This window comes from Gymnodraco acuticeps, unplaced genomic scaffold (genome assembly GCF_902827175.1).
Source record: "Gymnodraco acuticeps unplaced genomic scaffold, fGymAcu1.1, whole genome shotgun sequence".
Classification (NCBI taxonomy): domain Eukaryota; kingdom Metazoa; phylum Chordata; class Actinopteri; order Perciformes; family Bathydraconidae; genus Gymnodraco; species Gymnodraco acuticeps.
Window position 1 is genome coordinate 1001 of NW_022991164.1, and position 20090 is coordinate 21090.

A 20090-nucleotide genomic window follows, 5' to 3' on the forward strand; every position below is an offset into this window, starting at 1 on the left:
GTGGATCCTGATAGGGTCTTCGAGGGTGCATGGGAGCAGTGGAGGTCTGGGGGCTGGGAGCCACGTTAGAGACAGGTGGCAGGTCAGCAGGTTTAGAAGGACGAGCCACGGAGGTCTGCTTCCTTTTCTGGGGAAGGTGTGCAGAAGCAGCAGGGAGCCGGCGCTTTGTAATGGGCACCTGGAGAGGGTCAGAAAAACACAAGAGGATGTCAGACTAGGAAACGTCTTACTTAACAACATACTTTTATAATTTTACAAGAGGAAACATTTACATCAGATACAGAGGATTACTTGAAATGTGAGTATTTGGGGCATTAGTCCTGTACAATGGACCTTCTCAAACTATTAGTATTGACAATATACTCCACTATGTGTTTACCCTTTTTGTAAACCTGTCAACACAATCTTGTGGATTAAACTGTGTACAATTTCAAGGAACAGAGTTGAGGATCAGATGTCTCACCTGGTCGTCCCTGCAGCAGGGACACTGTCTGCAGACTGCAGGCCTCCTCTGGCGGGCAGAGACTCTCCTTCCTGTCTGGTTGTCCTGCGGGAGGACGGGCACTCGACCCTGCAACAACACACACTCATGTTAGGATGAGGCTCTAGAGTCTACAAGTACATGCAGGATGGACCTTTTTCAAGTATGTTGTCATGTCGTAGTATACAAATCAAATGTGTTATAGTTTTATGTGCTGGAAGATTAACTTGCCAAAGATGGATGTGGTTGTTGGATAAAATCATAAATGAAGGAATATGAAACATGTAATCAAAGTCTGAAACCTCCTCAAGACGAGACAGGTCAGGTAACAAAGCCAGACCCGCCTCATGTCAGTTAATATTGTGCTTTAGTGACACATATGTGACGTGATTACAATGTTATATAATAAGCATATGTCTGTTATTGTTTGAACATATAATATTGCACATGTATATGATGGAAATAATGCTAAGTTAAAGTGAGTGACTTTAATTAGCTTGATTCAAAGTTACAATATGAATGTATTCAGCTTGAAGCTGGGTGATATAGCCTTAAAAAGTTAATATAAATGATTTGTATTAGATACAACATTTATTTGTTAATATTGTCATATAGCCTAGTTTTGATGAATGCATGTGTATTTTTGGTAGTTTTTAATGCAAAGATGTATTAATTGAGTCGTCACAGTATACTTGACCTTAATCTGATAGTTACACTGTTTAATGGTAGGCCTACTTATCGTTACAGGAGACTAAATGATTTGATAAACATCAGTAAACTGTGAGGTTTCTGAAAATGTCGACGGCAAAGCACATTGGAAACAACGGGGACTTTCAACGTTATGAAATCTTACATTTTCCATAATTAAAGTGTGTTTTCTCGCTGTAATAACTCTCAGGGGTTCTCTGACTCTTGTCGGGATGTAAAAAGACTTGAGAAGAAGCGATAATTTGGCAGAATCGTCGAGTGCACGCGGAGGAAATATTTTCGTGACCGTCTTCAGGTAGTTTTTCAGGTTGTTATGGTTTAAATATTGATCGATATTGACGCTAGTCCTGCGTCAAACCATAGCAACCATGGAATCCTCTACGTCCATTTTGTAAACATAAATATTGAATCTGTAGATATATAACTGGTATAAACTGGAAATGTATAACACGCAGCTTTCAGTTGCTAGCTTAGAGATAAATCACAATGTGCAGCAGAGACAAATATCAATACATGGTTTATCGTTATCTTTAACCTAAAGACGAAACCTCTATGGAAATAAATTATGAAAACACCTTGTTATTGAACTATTAGTGGTTGGCCTACGTACCTGTTGATGTTGTTGTTGGTCTGATCATTACTCAAATACAGCAAGTTGAGCTAATGAAACATCTGATCTCAAATGTAAAGTACAATCAGCCTGAGATGAAGTCCATGTCTTCATATGAATTTACAGATCTGAATGCTTCCAGTGTCTGATATAAAACGTGTTTAACTATAAATATATAAATGCTTACGTTGCTGTGATTTCATTGCAATCATCATGTAAAATATAAACTAGACTTTGTTTATATGTTCCTCTGAGTGAACCATACTGTGGCAACTGGACACAAGGACCTGTGTTTTGTTAAGTAGAAACATTAAAGACAGAGTTTGTCTCTTTCATGATTGTTTTGTTGACAAAAGTTTCATGTGAAGATTTACACTAATTTAATCTCTGTACATTGCCTTTTTTTGATATCACAGGGCAGGGCTCTTCCTGGGTGTATGGCCTTCCTGAAGTGGGACAGGAGACAACAAGAACAACACAACCAGTGTGATCCACAGCGGTCAACACCTAGCACCCCATTATATACACGTGATTGCTTTGATATTGAATTCAATGAAAACACCTCTATTAAATAATCCTGTGTTCTGTGACATACTTTACCCTCAGTGATGTGTTCAAGCTGAACTACTTCCAAACAATGTTGTCACCAGGAATCTGTTTCAACTGAAAGTATTTGTAACAACAAACAAATGTAATTCCTTCTCCATCACACAAACAGAAACAAGAAAAATGTTTGTCCAGAGGGTGGCGCCAGAGGACAGGCTGAGTTACTAAAGACCAAATGGTTTATCCTGTGTAGGAGCTATACACCAACTTTCACTGTAGTCAGTTTGCAAACATTTAAAAATAAAATGATTATCAATCTTGTAGTTCACAATACAAATGAATGTATCTACAACAAAAACGTTTTAAAAACGTATTTAAAATGGGGATGTCAACTTGTGAGTGTGGTACAATGGTGCCACACTGCTGATATATTAACTATTACTTCCATGGACAGTCGATTACAAAAATGATGTGCTGGTTATAGCAAGGGGTTATATTATGGCATTTTTGTTTTTAATCATCCTTCAAGATAAAACCACTAAGTAAATAATGAAATAAAGACAATGATCATTTTAAAGAGCATACATTTATTTTTTTCAAAAGGTAACTCCTGTAAAAGGTAATTATACAAACATCTAAAAATGAAGAATGAATGCAAATCAAGAATTGGCTCTTTCCAGAGAAACTTAAGAAACAATACCTGGCTTGATCAAAACAGCTGCCACCGAATTGCACTTTATTACCGTCTTTAATACTATTAATAGTAGGTACAAATGTACAAAAGTCTTACAAACAAATAAAACAGTATAGAGCATGAGAAACAGACTTACATTTCAACACTGCCAGACTGAAAGGTTGTTCCACAAGCAAACTGACCCCCTATTCCATCATTCTTAAAACATGGCAAATAAAAATCAACACAAAATCCTGGTTCCCTAGTTAGGGATTACTCTTTTAAATCCATCCATCCTGAGGGAGGGGGGGGGCATGGACCAAATTCCAAGCCAATCTATTCAATAATTGTCAAAATGTGTCACTAAAAACAGAAATGGTCAACCTCATAGTGACAGAGGAAGGGGATCTACCCATCCCTCTGGGGTTCAGCACTGTCCATCAAATAGTTGAGCCAAACTGTTGGCCGGCCTAAACAATTATTGATATTGAACCTGCACATGTACATTGGAGTTGTAACTAGTAATTGACCAATCAATAGGTGCATCCAGAGAAAAAATACCAACTTCTTTGATTATTGATGTATCCTTTAAGTAATTATCCATGGAAAAAATGCCAGAAAATGCAGTTTTTAGATCTTGGCTTTTCTCTGTTAAATATTATATTAAAGTCCAACATCTTTGGGTTTGGACCATAGGTTTGGACTCAACAAAACATTGAATCACTTGGACTTTGAGTCTTTTGAGGTTGTTCCTTTTTTATTATTTTTGGACAATTTATTGAACAAACAGTTTATCGTAAAAGTAATCTGCAGAATACTAATTAAAATAATAATTAGTTGCAGCCCTAATATAAACACTTAAATACTGTGTTCAAGTGTGGACACTACACTTTCTTTCCCCAAACCATCTCCATCTTCGCCACATGGGCCTTGGATGATTTGGAGAAGGTGCTTTTAACCACGTTGAGAGGAGCAGATTTACCGCTGAGGTAGACCTTATTGAGACACGAAGGAACCCAGGACTCCTCTTCCTCCTCCTTCCCTACAGCTTCCACTCCTTTCTTCTTGTTCAGGGTACATGAATGGGCAAAAATGTATCCCGTCATAAAGGCGTCGAACCCGGCACGGTGCGATCCTGAGTCGGCGTTCTTCTTCTGCTCAGTCTTGGACGATTTCTCGCTTAATTTTTCACTTCCTCCATCTTTTGTTCTGCTTTCTTCACCACCATTTGTGTTGGTTTTTGCGTTGTCATCAGTAGTGGGTGTTATTTCAAGTGTGTTGTCTTGGCTCACTCTGTTCCCCTCGATGTCTGTTTTCTCTCGTTCATTCTGTTGGGTGTCCATTAGAGACCCTTTTTCTGAGGATGACTCGGCCCCTTGCTTCTCATCTGGCGTTTCTTGCAGATCCACCGACATGTGGGGGATTTTGTGTTGAGGGGCACCGTCTTCCGCTGCCTCGCCTTTACCTTTCCTTTTTTCTTTATGTCTCTTCCTCTTAGGCGGTGGCTGCAGGAGAAACTGGTGGTGGTTGCTGAGATGGGGTGGGGCACTCTTAGTTCTGGCGATGAGCAGGAGGGGTGGTGAAGGTGGAGGATGTGGAGGAGGAGGAAGCATCTCTGGAACAGAGCTGTTGTAAAAGGAGTTGTCCTCAGGGCCCTGAAGCAGCTCCTGGTAGATCTGGAAGTGTAAGGTGTTGCATTCAAATATAATTCATCACCGAACTTCCATTAAAAATCCCAATACACTCAGAGTGTTGTTAAGAAATCTCATACTGCTATACTGTACGTACAGTGGAGCTCTCTCGTTTCATGAAGGCATCATCACAGTCAGTCAGGTTCATGTTGAGGAGTGTGAGCTCAGTCTTTCACAACGTTTGAAAACACCTGTGAGAAGAAGAACAAGTGAACTGAATGTAAACAGAGAGCCAGCTTTAATAACACAGAAATATGTTTGCATATTAACTGAAGGACTATATCTGCATGTGTTTCTCTGGTCCTTGCTGTTCCACTCAGGTCTCCACATGGCAGTAGGATAACATCTGTGCAGGTTTCCTTATAGAGGCTGTAGGTGGAGGTTTGGCCACAGCTTTCTGTGGGGATCTTCAGGGGGAGTGGTCTTCTTCAGGTGGCTGAAGGTGGAGGTTTGACCGCAGTGATCTGTCAGAGGGCATGGCGTATATAGAGGATAAGAAATATATCCACAGAGACCTGAGAGCAGCCAATGTCCTGGTGTCAGAGAGTCTGCTCTGCAAAATCGCTGACTTTGGACTGGCAAGAGTTATAGAGGACGACGAATACTCTGCCAGAGAGGGTATACTTTTTCTGTTTGAATGTCCATTGTTATTTTTCAGTATTTAGCTGACTCCCAGGGGGATACTTTTGAAAAACCTAAAATAAAAATCGAAGTAGAATTGATGAACTATGTGTGTTTCAAGAGCCAGACTTTTGGTTTCAGTTGCCACTTCCTCTACTTTTTCAAGCTAAAATAAACCACTCAGTGACCAACATAGGTTTAAACCATTCTTTCTCCTTTCATACTGTTAGAGATTAAAAGGGATATCTGATCCGCTTTTCAAATCTCCGCGCGTTCCTATGAAGCTGGTTATAATACAGGAAGAAATCCAGTGCCACCAAGTAAACAATATCTACTTTAATGGTAATATGACAAAATAATACAATCAATACAGTACAAATTCAATACAGTTAATCTTTGGGATCCCGAATTTACCTGCACGTGAGCCAGCCAGAGGAAAGAGGCTGAACACCGCCTGTGTTTCTGTGTTTCTACTCTGTGACAATGGGAGGAGTTATCAGATCCTCCCATTCGGACATCATTGATTGGCCGCCCCAAATATCACAGACCCCTTAGACCTTAGGCTTCCCCAATCACTGTAGCTAGGTCTAAACTGAAGGCAACTCAAGACATGCTCTCACCTTCCCCCATCTTCCTTTGTCCTCAAAAACATATGTCAAACAGGCCCCACATCCAGCTCACAGTTCCACCCAAATTATTCCCTTTTTAAGCTTATCCATAGTTTGCTAACATGAATAAATACAAATATAACTTTACAAATCCCCCTTTTGGTCTCATTTTAAGAGATCAACTATTTCAAGACACTCACATTATAACCTGGGATTCAGACTATTTAAACATTCAGGAATGGCTCCACATATCAACTTCATATGACCGTGTAGAAATACCAAAATATATCCTCAGTGTTTAGACAAATCGTCCATCAATAGCACAAAAATAAACATACCAAAAAATATATAGAAGAAAATAGTAAAATATATGTTTCCAAATAACCTCTTTTATCATTTATCATTTAGTCCTCCTTAATCATCAAATTACCAACTTTTAAAATAGCTTGCATCTCAAAGATTTGCTTCAAGACAATTATAGTAAAAACACATTTAACATTTAGGATTATTAGAATCCACCTGAGGTATAAAATCTGGATTGTAAAGGTCCAGTTGAAATTCACAGTTCAAAGTATAGCATTCACAGTGGTGATTCGATTAATCCGTAATCTGCAAAATTGCAGTGTCCTCAAGCTTTAACATTACTTCACTACGCTTAGTCAAAAGTAAGGGCACTTATCTATACATTCATTTTAGTCAAATACATTGTTTAAAAATCTGAAAAAGAAGAATCAGACATTTATTGCGTAGTGTAAAAACCCGAAAAGGTAAAATCTATATACATCTTCTACATTCTGAGTGTCAATTTTAATCAACTTGTCATTCATTTTGTGGGGGTCCCCATGGAGCAGAAGCCGTGATTGTGCCCCACGGATCTGAAGCTGGGCGTCGTACATCAACACGGAGTCATCCACTGTGGAATATCCACTAGTCTCTGTGGAGCCTGGAGGGCGGTTTTGGTCATCTTTCGTATGGCTAGTTTAACTACAGTGACCAAGCAGATTATCACAATTAGCACAACTAAGATAAACATTGAAACGGTCACTGCAAATTTAACCAACCCCGCACCCCACGATCCAAAAGTTCCAGTTAAATCCCCAAGGGTAAACCCATGAGTTTCATGCAACTCTTTTATCCCCCTGGCGGTATCATGAGCCATATCCATGACCTCAGGTGTAGCATCAGAGATGAAGAACAACACTCAGATCCAATCACCTTGCATGTGCCCCCCTGGGCGGCTAATAAAAGATCCAGTGCCATACGATTTTGTAATGCTACAGTCCTAACCTCCTGTAATTCCTTATGTTCGGCTAACATGGCTGTGTTAGATGCATTTAAGTGATTTTCCACTACTTTGGACAACGCCACAATTTCCTGCTGAGAAACATAAATACCGTACCATGGTAAAAATAGACTAGCCATCCGCTGTCCTTCTGTAATCGACCTGCTGTTTCTATGTAGAGAGGGAAGTATAGCTGCAATCTCATTAGTCTTCACTTTACGGATTAAAGGGATTAGATAGGCCAGGTAACAGGTGCCATAGAAAATGTCATAAGGCATACAGCCATAGGCTCGGTCCCCACAAACTAAGTAAACCCTCTGCGGGAGGGGCGTTCTGGCTAACTGCACCTTTATTACGGTTATTACAGTCGCTGTGGCCCACATCTGGAGAGGTAAGAGATCCTCTTTCATTCTGGAAACAGATGGACACATTCTTCCACTCATGTACTACAACTGGGGGGAACATACACAGAACAGTCACGGGTAGGGGACTTACCTAAGGGTAATGGCTGCGAACAGTCATGATTTTAACCTCAACTGAGTCCACTGTTCTGGAGCCGAACCAGGGCACTACTGTTACCAAAGCCTCAACTAATAAAGATGGAGTGTGTGGTTGCAGTGTACATATTGGACTGGTAAGTTAACCGAGCAATTAGTCTGGGCTAGAGCTAATTGGAATCTGTATTCAAAAGCTAGGTTAATATATTTCTTCACATATATTAGTCTTAGGACCGTCAACTGTTTGAACCCCTCTGGCAGGTAATCCTTATTTACTGTCTCCACAATGAGCGAGATTAACCCTTGTATTGTAGAGGTTTCTCAGAGTTTATTGGATACGAAGGAGTGTAACAATCCTCGGCCTCATCTCCAATGCGGGATGCTATGTCATTCCAGCTAACTAAACCGTAGTCCGCTTTCGTGAAAGGAATTGGGCTAAACATGGGAGAATGTACGGATTCTGGCATGTTTTGGCACAGCCAACAGTTGCTAACATTGCGTTCATGTGCATAGTCTAACATTAAACTCATTGCCGAATTGGTTTTAGTTAGTTTAGGTGGAGCGATTTAAGGCCTTTTTGAAGAATCTACATCCTCTCCTGTTTGTTTAAGTGGAGTGGATATTAGGGCTTTTTCCGGAGAACCTGTTTCATGATATGGTTCAATATATGTTCTAATAGAGCGTGTCCGGCGACCCCTAAATTAGAAAAATCTGTTTCATGCTCTGGTTCAATAAATGCACATCCAGTGACCCCCGAATTGGGAGCTTTGTAATCTGGCTTCCGTGCCGTGCACTGGGACTCATATTTTAACTGTTCTGCCGTGCTACACCACAGTTCTGGGGGCATATTTGCAATGGTGTTGAGTGTTATTCTTACCATCCCTGACGAGACCCGGAACTCCTGATACTGCGTCCCTGGATACGCTTCCACACCGTGTAGTCGCCACCCTTGCTTAAAAACACAGGGTACGTAATAACACAGTTTGGTGAGTTAACTATTGCAGTTGGGCAGTCAAAAGAAATCTTCTGTGTTCGTGAGCAGAGAGAGGGGCATTCCTCCTTCTTCTCTCCTCTGTGTCTCTCTCTCATTGTACTGAATGTTAGTGTGGTGATTGGAAACAACCTGTCTTTGTCGCTAGGCACTGATTGGCCCGTTGGTGTGATTTTTGCCCTCAGAGTCTGGGCCACCTGTCGTTGGAATGGTCACAGCTTCATCAAGCGGGGCTACCTTGGACAGGTACAGCAGGCCCAGCACGAGGAGGATGATGACAGCTTTCACACGCCAGCCTCCGGTGGAGGAGACAGACGCCATCTGGAAGCGTTGATCCACCCCGCTCTGCCTCGTTCCCTCAGGACCGTTCCTCGCCGTCCTCTTTCAGCCCGCCCGCTTATGGCGACTTCTGGGTCGGAGATAGGAGTGTTGTCCTCTGGTTCCTCCTCCTCTGCGCGGACTACGTCCGTGATGATGTCGTCTAGGGTCCTTCCCGGAGGTTTCCCCACTGCGCACTGATTTCCAGTGGTACCAGATGTCTCCTTTCCCTTCCAAGCGGACAGCGTGAGATGTCCTCTGCATCACCCGATGGGGTCCAGAGAACCTGGGTCTCAGCCACTTGGGTCTGATCGCTTTCAGCCAGACGAACTCCGCAGTGTTCGCTTCGTGTTTCTCGGGTCCCCCTTTTGCCTCTGCAACCTGGGTGGAAAAATCTGCCACTAATCCCTTAAGTTGCTGGAAGTATGGTTTCGAACTCAGAACCTCTACTTCCTTTCCTACACTTAGGGCTCCTGGACCTGGGAACTGGTGACCATAAGTGAGCTCAAATGGAGAGAAACCTGTCCCTTTGTTAATGGAGCTCCTGATTGACAGAAGAGCCAGAGGCAATGCATCTAACCATTTCATGCCCGTCTCTTCACATGCTTTGCTGAGTTTTTGTTTAAGTTCTGGTTCATCCTTTCCACTTTTCCCTGAGACTGTGGATGATAAACTGCTCCAAAACTGTGTCTTAGTCCTAGGGACTCTTCTACTGTGCGTAGGTCATGGTTCTTGAAATGGCTGCCATTGTCTGACCTCACTTTCCTAGGAAATCCATGTAATGGAATGTAATGCGTGACTAGGAATTTGATCACTGAGTCTGCATCTTCTTCTGCAAGGGATAGCTTCTGGCCAACCTGTGTATCCATCTACTACTACTAACAAATATCTGAATCCTCTTACTTTGTCAATCATGTCAGTGTAGTCAATGATGATTTCTTCTCCTGCCATCTTAGGTAAAGGAAACTTTCCCTGGTGTGGTTTCACAGTGGCTCTGATGTTATGGGTTAAGCAAATTACACACTCTTCTAGGTGATTTGCTATCATGTCTGGTAGGTATGGGTGCCACCAGGTGGGTCAGGTGCCTGTTCATCTGAGTTTTACCACAATGCGTTGGGCCGTGTGCTTCTTTAAGCATGGATCTTATCCACTCTGGGGGTATAACCGGTCTCCCCATCTGGGGAGTACCATATCCCCTCTTTGTTGGTAGCTCCCCGGTTTGACCATAGTTTTTTGTCTTGAGGAGACCCCGCTTCTTGAGCTTCTTTAAGCGTCTCATCTGTTATTGCGGGGCAGCAAGTCAGCGGATTTTAAGACAAGCATTTGATACCATGGTGTATATCCTGCCTTCTCTTTAGCTGCTTTGTCCGCTGCATTGTTACCCCAAGCCAAGTAGTTGTTTTCTGCGTTGTGACCTTTACACTTAAGTAAAGCTAACTTGTTGGGCAACATTACTGCTTCTGCAAGCCTTCTGATCTCTTTCTCATGTTTGATGGGGGTATTTGTGGACGTTACAAATCCTGCTCTCAACCATTGTCGCATTTCCACGTGAATTACGCCGTGGACATATGCTGAATCAGTGTAGATGTTTTACATCCTTTCCTTTTGATAGCTCTAATGCTGCAATGACTCCCATTACTTCTGCCAACTGTGCTGATACTTTCCCTGTTACTTCCCCAGCTGATACTTCCTCAAAGTTTCCCTCAGGTTTTTGTTTTACCACGGCATAGGCTGCTTGGAGGCCGTTTTGGGGGGTGTCTAAAACAACAGCCGTCTGTGAACAGGTTTTCTGCCTGTGGGATGGGCTCGTCTCTGAGATCTATTCTTAGCTTCACATCTTGAATGATTCTTTCCTCACACCTATGGGGCTCTCCGCTACCTATGGTGTCTGCGCTGTTAACTCCTTCGTGTGTGTGTATGTGATGTGTGCCTTTGTCAGAGTTTTCTCCAGCCTTGTTTGTCTCGTTGAAGTCATTGTGAATGCACTTGAGTTCACAAAAGAGACAATGCTGTGTGTTGTCAGTACTGTCAAAGGATGGCCCATCACAATGTGTGAAATCTTGTTTAAGATACGTGCTGTACCTGCCGCGTGTCTCATGCAGGGAGGTTCTCTGTTTTCCACTCTGTCCAGTGTAACACTGACATACATCAATATTGTCCTACAACCCCCCTTTTTCTGAAAAAGAATCCCATTTACTGTGTCTTCATTTTCAGAAACATCAAGAAAGAATGGTAATGCATAGGATGCAGCGGCGAGAGCCGTGACTTGGGACATGGATTGTTTGAGAGAAATGAACGCAGCTTCTGCCGCTTGTGTCCAGTCTAGTGTGGCAGTGAGATTGCGCATGCCTTTACCAGTACAGTTGTTCCTCAGAGAGCTCAACCGACGCAGCCACACCCGCCTGTCCCACAAAGAGAACGTCCCACACGGCGTCAGGTGGGGGGGGTCTGGAGGGGGGCCATAAGGCCTGAGGAGGTTAATCCATGGCTTCCATTGTTGAAAAATGGAATACAGTCCAGGTGTGTTGTCCCGAGGTCGGTCCAACAGTCCCCAGAATATAGTGGCATGTTGGGTTGCTTCTGCCTCAGTGGACTGGGCCAACATCATCTGAGAACCTGATGTTATGGTAGCAGACGAACAATTGATGGTTGTGCCATTTGGGAATGATATTATCAGTCCATCCGGGGAACAGAGGATGGAGGCATTCGCTTTGATCAGAATATCCCTACCCATGAGGTTAGCCGGGCTTTTTTGGTGCAAGAATATACTGGTGTAAGAATGTCTGTCCTGCTATCTTGGTGGATAACAGCGTGGAAAGCGGTATTATTTCTATTTTTCCCGAAAACCCTATGACTGAGACTGTTGTAGATGTTTTGGACGCCTTGAAGACGGGAGAGAATTGATGGTGGAATATCTTGCTCCTGAATCAACAAGGAATGGTAGGTTTGAGTCTTTAACAGTCATATTAATGTATGGATCCGCCAGGCCCGTACATCCAGGGTTCCCTGGGCGTCTTCATTCTTCGTAGTATTCCCCCTCATATAGGACAAACTGGCCATAGGGGGCGGCCATAGCATTAGGGGCAATGTGACCCTGGTTCGGTTGTTGCGGCAATGGGACAGCCTCCTGGGGTGTCTGGATATATGGTTTCTCCGATCCGTTCCCCCCTTTAGCCCGCCCCCTTCCAGGTGGGGCTCCATGTGGGCACTGCTTGAACCAGTGATCTGGCTGTCCGCAAATGAAACACACCTTATTTGTCGTGGTCACGTATTCCAATCTAGGAGTCATCCCAAAGCCACCTCGACCTCTGACCCCTCCTCTGAACCCGCCCCTCTGTTGGTGAGAGCTATTATTGTAGCCAAATTGGGGCTGACTATAGGGCGGACCCTGGTTGGAAAGGCCCCCTTTTGGGTTTTTGCTGCCCCTGTGGCTGCGCGGCCGGCGCTACTGGGTGAACAATCAACTGTTTGGCATTCTTTTGTCATTCTGAACTGTTTTTCCGGGCTATTTCCAGCTGCGTTCGCAGTAACTGCACCCTCAACTCCTCTTCCTCAGTTTTAACCTCTGTATGTTGTTTGTTGAATTTACTTAAATGATGGGCTAAATGACGTTCCCACGTCTGTGTGTTTAACTGATCTACCTCTGGATTGTCCTCCATCAGACTTTTAATTTCTTTCGGCACTGCCGCAAGCACTGCTTTACGGAACATCTGTATATGTTGGTCATTATTATCTGGACTGTAGTCAGTTGCCATTGTGTACTGTTGGCGTGCCCTGAGCAACATGGTTGCTGCAGCCTCTCCAGGTGTAAATGTAAATGACAGTGATCCGTAACCTCCCCCTGTCTGTGGGAAATGCTCTCTCATTGCTTTGCCCAGCTTGCTGTGAACATCGTCAAAGGAAATAGGCACGTCATCTTTCATTGTCGATGTTCCTGATCTATCCTCAACTCTTTCTACCTCATAATAGGAAGTCTGTTGTGCTAGTATTCTCCTGAAATCTCCCAGACAGATAGTCTGTCCTACAGCCATGTCCGCAAACCTTCGCATCCAATGTCTCCCTCCCTCAGTAGGCAACGGCATTTTATCGATCAGCGCATGTATGTCCCCTAGTGTGAAAGGATGATAAGCCGTCTTCCCGTTTTGCGCGGCCACTAAAGGCGCCTGTAATACTGGATACATAAAAGCATGCTTGGTGGGGTCTTCTGCGGTGTGGTGAGACCTTAATCTGTTACGGGGCATTGAAAGAACCTGATCTACTTCCACTAGTTCACTTATTGTTCCTGTCAGAGATATCTGCTTAACTTTGCACCTCGCCCTCCTGCTGTCTTCCTCTTCCTGAGAGCTGTCTTTACGACCCTGGCCACCTGCTCCATTGTAAAACCCGCCAGTTTCATGGCTTGCTGTTTCCCTATCCCTTTTATGGCCCGCTATCTTTCTATCACTTCTGTGGTTCGCCGTCTCTTCCCCACTTTCATGGCCCGATGCCCCCCCCCTCAACACCTGGGTAATTAGACGTATACGTTTGGCGTGATCTGTTCTGAAAAGGATCACATCTCTCCCCCTTCTCTATATCTTCTAGCGAGCCCTCATATCCGCTCTGTTTCCTGTCTCCTGTCTTCCTCCTTGCGTCTATCTTGAATCTGTTGTTCATAGCACCGCCTTTCTCGTATTTCCCTCTCATCTAGGAGGTCAGTTGTGTATGTTGTGTCTGCCTGTGTAGCGCCTGAGTGGCTCTCTGTAAGATTTGTCAGAAGGGAAGTCAATTTTTCTGAGGTGAGCTCCTTATCAAGTGGTCGACTGTCCCTGCTCGGGGAAACCCCCTCCTGGTCTGTGTTAGAACTAGGCCTCCGCGTGGTGTGTGCGCTGTCTAGTCTGTCTAACGGGGAGGAAACCTGTTTTTGTTTAACATTTAGTCTTTTCTTTGGAGTAGGGACGCCCCTTAACGGACTCAACGCTACTGTTCCCACCATCCTATAGTTCCCTACGCTCATGGCCGCCTCCTCTCCTTCTGTGTCCGATGCATCTGCCACCATCATTTGCAATTTATTTGCGCTGTCGTCGGGTAGAGTATAAGGGGGAGGGGGCTGTGTAGTCAGACTACCTAAATCCGGGGTAAAGGAGAGAGGAGCGGGTGGGAATAGCCGGATTTTGTATGGGCGTAGTTAGAGATTTCTGCTCTGAGTTAGAGACAACATTATTTTGCATTCTTTTAAAATATTCGACTCGTTCTGCTACATAGTCCAGAATGTCTCCATGTGTAGGCACCTCTGTGTCTTTAATACCATGAGGGAACAGAAGAGTCTTAACTTCATCTGTTTTTATGGGGCTTTGGATTGCCATTGCACCCGGGAGATTTTGGTCTGTGACGGGAGGAATATTAATTCCAATCATTACGAGGGCAGCATTGTGACAAACCCTCCTCAATCTATCTAGTGCCTGTTGTTGCTTGTTCCATTTGCTACGGGCAAACCATCTGGGCTTCTGTTCGTTTAGGTGTGCAAGTTGCTTTACAATCTGTCTTCATATAAATTCAATGCTGTGCCCAAATTACCTACGGTGTCGTCATCCCCCACTTTATTCTCTGTTATCATTGTATCGTGTAGGAATCGGAGATCCGTACAAGCCTTTTCTTTAGCCCCCTGTTTGATTTCCACTTAAAATCAATCTCTTAATCTGTTCCCATTGCTCCCGGTAACTCCCTGGAATTTCAGAATAGTCCTTACCATTCTGTCGTTCCATATTCACTTCGCTTTTATTTATCCGACTTAATTAATATGTGTTCACTTGTATTCATATACTGGGGCTATTGTCGTTGTTATTATTAACGTGCTTCCCGTCTTCAATACCGGCCAGCAATGTAATGATGAAACTCTAAGTTTGAAGCTAAAATATATACAAATGTCAAGGGTGTGTTACCCCCTTTCAGCCACTAGATGGCAGCAGCAGACCACAAATGAGCTTCACTCTTCTGAGTGCCTCTTTTATCCCCGGAGACAATTGAAAAATCACCACAGATTTATTCCCCGTACAGTTTGTCCAGCTTTTATAATGTGATGTTTATTTCAACAGGCTAGTGGACCCGAATGATGCTTCGACACTCTGAAAGAATGTGACCATTCCATGGGGAACTCCCAGGTCGTGAAAAGCCCTTTATCACACGTTTAGCTTTTCAAATTAAGTTTACAGACCAAGGGAAAACGAGAGACGGTCCCGTCACAATATTTTGTGAGGTTCGCGTTCTCTCCCTCGATTGGTATATAACAGCAACTCTGGCTTTTAGCTTTCAGCCTTAGTCTGTTATTTACCACAGTTTTAGACGGAGACCCGATCTAATATATCGAGTTTTCAGGTTTTGTCGTGCAGGAGTCAAACCTCGCACCCACAAACTGCCCCGTCTCTACGCCACTCAGGAATTTTCTACCTGCAGATCCGCGCCAAACTGCTCTATTTTCGTTACGCAGGACTTTTGGTCTACCTGGCGATCAACGTTTGTGTTTTGTATATAACTTTCCTAACATAGTAAAATATGCATTGAATATTCCATTTAAACTTTAAAAACACTGTGAAACACCTACAGACAATCCTAAAGTTTTAGTGTATCCAATTCCAGACAGTCGAATTTCATAACAGGCGTCTGTACCTTTGTGTAGAGTTGTGCAGGGCCCTGCTGATTGTCTGAGAAGTTTGAAAGCGTTTGTTCTCGACCCATTCCGGTCGTCTGGATTCTTCCTCAGCTTCGTTATATCTAGACGTCGGGGTCACCACTTGTTAGAGATTAAAAGGGATATCTGATCCGCTTTTCAAATCTCCGCGCGTTCCTATGAAGCTGGTTATAATACAGGAAGAAATCCAGTGCCACCAAGTAAACAATATCTACTTTAATGGTAATATGACAAAATAATACAATCAATACAGTACAAATTCAATACAGTTAATCTTTGGGATCCCCGAATTTACCTGCACGTGAGCCAGCCAGAGGAAAGAGGCTGAACACCGCCTGTGTTTCTGTGTTTCTACTCTGTGACAATGGGAGGAGTTATCAGATCCTCCCATTCGGACATCATTGATTGGCCGCCCCAAATATCACAGACCCCTTAGACCTTAGGCTTCCCCAATCACTGTAGCTAGGTCTAAACTGAAGGCAACTCAAGACATGCTCTCACCTTCCCCCATCTTCCTTTGTCCTCAAAAACATATGTCAAACAGGCCCCCACATCCAGCTCACAGTTCCACCCAAATTATTCCCTTTTTAAGCTTATCCATAGTTTGCTAACATGAATAAATACAAATATAACTTTACAATACTAACACCAGTCTAGTGTGTGAAAATGTATCTATGTGTCATCATAAACCTGATGATTACTGACCTGGAACCAGGAAACACTGAAACTCCCTTCATAGGAACATTACAAATAAACGCAGGTTTTTATTCTGACCTTCATTTACATATTCCATTGCAGTATGGGTCTACACGTGGAAATATGGAGTTTTTTTTCCATTCAGCAGATGAATTTGATTTGAATTTAGATACTAAATTAACGGCATATTTAATGTTTTTCAGTGTCAGTTTTCCTGAACATACAAGAGCCCACCATTCATAGGCTTTTACTGTAAGCAGAATTAATGGCGTTTATTATTTGTGACCCTTTAGCATAGATTTGCAGTTTTATGGCCATACTCTACCAACTCCTTGGCCTAGTAGGCTATGACTGTCTATCACTAAGCTGATCAGTGCAGTAAGGTTAAAACATTTTCAGATGTAAACAACTAATGGCAAAAGCAATTATGATGAGAGCAAATCATTTGGCCATTCAAATATTTTTTTATTTCAGTGACATCTTATGCACTTATCTGCAAAAAACGATTTTACACACATTGATAGTGTAACTTCATGTGTTTTGCATTTTGTAACAACAATTTTCATAGAAAATTCAGTAATGATTGGTTTATGGAAGATTAAAAAGATACAATTTAATCTTCCCAAAATTGTCTTACTGGATTAATGGTCAATGGTTTTGAAGAGTTTGATTTTCTCCTACAGTATGTTCATGGTAGCACAAAAGGCCACTGAGCCAATGATCATGTCAAGCAGCTGGTTTTGTTAGATACTAAATGAACGGCATATTTAATGGTTTTTACCATGTCATGCTCAGGGAGCCAAATTCCCCATCAAGTGGATGGCTCCAGAGGCCATCAACTACGGATCCTTCACCATCAAGTCAGACATCTGGTCCTTCGGAGTTCTGCTTCTATGAGATTATAACATACGGGAATGCCCCTACCCAGGTAAAAAAAAAACCTAAGTAGCCTATTTGTACTACTTATATTATTTGAATTTTTTTTAAACTACAGTGTTATGATCTTTGAATAATGCACAAAATACCATTAAATAACTTGCGTAGCTTTACTTATAACGAACAATTTGACTAAGACAAACGTGGGTGACTACAGTAAAAGAGGTTTCCACAATACTGGAGTCATTGTGTTTTGAATATCTACCGTCCTCTACTGGTGATTCTTTTACTCAAGCTAATGACTACGTGGCTATATAGAGTATGTGTGTTGTCCCTCTAAACCAGGGGTGTCCAAACTTTTTTCACTGAAGGCCACATACAAAAAGCATATAAAGGGTTGGTTATTGCCTCATAAGTTAAGTTATAAGTTAGCAAAATCAATCAAATGTAGGTAAATTATTCTTGATAATTGAATGCTTAAAGAGAAAAAAACGCCTACATCACAGCTTTCCATCGGGTTTCATTTATTTAGTTACAAAAGTGTTGACAACTCATCTCTTAAAACAGAAGCCTCAGATTGCTTATAATAAGGGGAAAGAGGAAAGGTATATTTGAAACTTGATATGTAAGTAAGTTATTGGGCGTTTTTTTATCAACTAGATTTGTTAGAAAATGTTTTCAACTTTAATTGACTGAATTTATTTGAAAATTGGTTACATGAACACACGAATACTACTGTGTCATATACATATATATTTAAGAAGTGCAATATAAGAAAAGCACAAGTTTCAGATGTGGGCCATATTCCATTATGCTTTTACAATTAGCTGAGGGCCAATTTAAAATGGACAACGGACCGCAGTTGTTCCCCGGGCCGTAGTTGGGACACCCCTGCTCTAAACAATCCTAGATTCTCACCTGCATGCCTGCCTGTGTTCTCCTCAGGTATGACCAAAGGAGAGGTGATTTCCTCGGTGCAGCGCGGCTACAGGATGCCTCAGCCTGACAGCTGTCCTGACGAGCTCTACGCCATCATGACGTCCTGCTGGAAGCACAAACCTGAAGACAGGCCCACCTTCGAGTACCTGCAGAGTGTCCTGGACGACTTCTACACCGCCACAGAGGGACAATACCAGCAACAACCATAGAGAGGGACACTTTCAGCCAGAAATTATATTTGGAGCTGCTTTGGATGTGTTGTTATAGTTGTAATATGTTGTATATACCAGACTAATGTCTAAAGCCCTAACAATCTTGAAATGTGCTCCTATACATGTTTACAATGTGTTTCTTATATATTTGCTGTTAAGAACATTTCCCTGGATTTACGGTACTGTACTATTCAAAGTGTATGTGCTATTCCAGTACCTGACCATCTCAAATTCAATGTATGTTTGAAAGGGACAGAACAAATAGGTGACATTATACATAAGAGTTTGCAATGCTAGGACACGATGTCTTTATTCCTGTCCAAAAAGCTGCCTAAAAGAGACTGGATGTGTATATAATGTGGCAACAATTGAAAAAGGGCCATGCTGTATTTACGATTAGCTGTTTGACTTCACACAATCATTTCTCCTTTTATATAGTGTAAATGACTGAATTTCACATTTCATGACTTATTATTTCGTAAGCTGCTCTAACAATGTTCTTCAATCTCTAACAAAATATTCTTTAATCATTTTCTGTTTGTTAACTGTTTCTTGAATATCCTGATCATCTCTGAACCCCACTTCATATTGAAGTTATTTAGCATTGTTTAATTGTTTAATTGGTGTGAATATGTTATCTGTATTATTTCAACTGTACATATATAGTGGGCTATTATATAATTAAATGTCTGGCTTTGACATATTGTGACTCTTGGTATATTTGGTTCATATTTAGAATTCACCTTAAATGTAGAGGAAAAATAAACATTTATTTTGGAAAATTGAAACAACACGCTTTTTATTTATTAATACGCATTTCAATGATACTTGTTGATATTTCAGATGAGATTGTGGAAATGTCGTATTGGCTGAAATAGCCGTAATTGCAGTAATTACATTTTGTGTCAGATGTCTTTGTACATTTGGCTCAAGAAATTCCGACATGATGAATTACTAGAAAGTGAATGTGTTAATGTTATTAATGTATTAATATAACCCTAAATAAGTGGCGACTAATAATTAATATACCATGACAAAGGAACACACTTCAACTTAAACACACAAAAACAATCATATCCTTAGGATCTGTTTTATACAAATTATTCTGGTCTCAAATTACTGATCAGATGGTTGCAGGACAATAGTTCATTTATTGTAAAACAGTGCAGAGGCTTAAAAGAGCACATTGGACGTCGTATTAGGGGCGTTGTTGGAAAAGTAAGGCACTGAAGTCTCGGGTGGAGCGTCTCTGCAATCTTTGGCCTTCAATGAATCGGCATGCGTAGAAAGTGCTGGTGGTTGCAGAGATGGGGAGGGGCATTTTTAGTCCTGGCCAATGAGCAGGAAGGGTGGTGAATGTGCACGGTAGGGAGGGAGGAAGCATCTCTTGATCTGGAAGTCCAACAAGGCCTGGAGAAAAACACAAAGAAAAGGTGTTGCATTAAAATAGCATTCATCAGCAAACTTCCATCAAAAATCCCATGACTTAATGTTCTCATACTGCTATACTCTACGTACAAGTGGGAGGAGAGGAGCTCTTTCTGTTTTCATGAAGGCTCATCACAATCAGTCAGGTCATGTTGAGGAGTGTGTGCTCAGTCTTTCACACAACGTATGGAAACACCTGTGAGAAGAAGAAGAAGTGCACAGAATATAAACAGAAGCCCAGCCCAGGCA

At 42.2% G+C, this 20090-nt stretch overlaps 1 protein-coding gene, 1 long non-coding RNA gene and 1 pseudogene across 4 annotated transcripts; 2 read left to right on the forward strand and 1 right to left on the reverse strand.

Moving 5' to 3' along the window:
• The first annotated feature begins 438 nt into the window (after window positions 1-438).
• Window positions 439-2389, forward strand: LOC117560650. The gene is made up of 2 exons (XR_004571203.1): window positions 439-644; window positions 2216-2389. It is a non-coding gene; the product is annotated as an uncharacterized LOC117560650 (long non-coding RNA).
• Window positions 2390-3824: 1435 nt separating this feature from the next.
• LOC117560649 (target of EGR1 protein 1-like) lies at window positions 3825-18427 on the reverse strand. Of its 3 annotated transcripts, XM_034237585.1 has the most exons (3): window positions 18181-18427; window positions 4807-5173; window positions 3825-4694 (listed from the first exon to the last, which is right to left on the reverse strand). In XM_034237585.1, the coding sequence occupies exons 2-3, from the start codon at window positions 4855-4857 to the stop codon at window positions 3903-3905; spliced, it is 843 nt and encodes a 280-aa protein (XP_034093476.1). In that variant the 5' UTR covers window positions 4858-5173; window positions 18181-18427; the 3' UTR covers window positions 3825-3902. The 3 variants fall into 3 exon arrangements, with proteins under 3 accessions (XP_034093476.1, XP_034093477.1, XP_034093474.1); XM_034237586.1 differs by lacking the exon at window positions 18181-18427 and having other exon boundaries at window positions 4790-5453; XM_034237583.1 differs by lacking the exon at window positions 18181-18427 and having other exon boundaries at window positions 4807-5451.
• On the forward strand, window positions 11372-18501 carry LOC117560648 (annotated as a pseudogene).
• Window positions 18502-20090: the final 1589 nt, after the last annotated feature.

What these genes read in the sequence shown, in the direction of transcription:
- LOC117560649 (XM_034237585.1), bottom strand. Translation starts at nt 4,857, where the DNA reads ATGAACCTGACTGACTGTGATGATGCCTTCATGAAACGAGAGAGCTCC. An exon ending in TGAAACGAGAGAGCTCCACT is followed by an intron (nt 4,695 to 4,806) that starts GTACGTACAGTA and finishes TTACACTTCCAG; the next exon opens with ATCTACCAGGAGCTGCTTCA.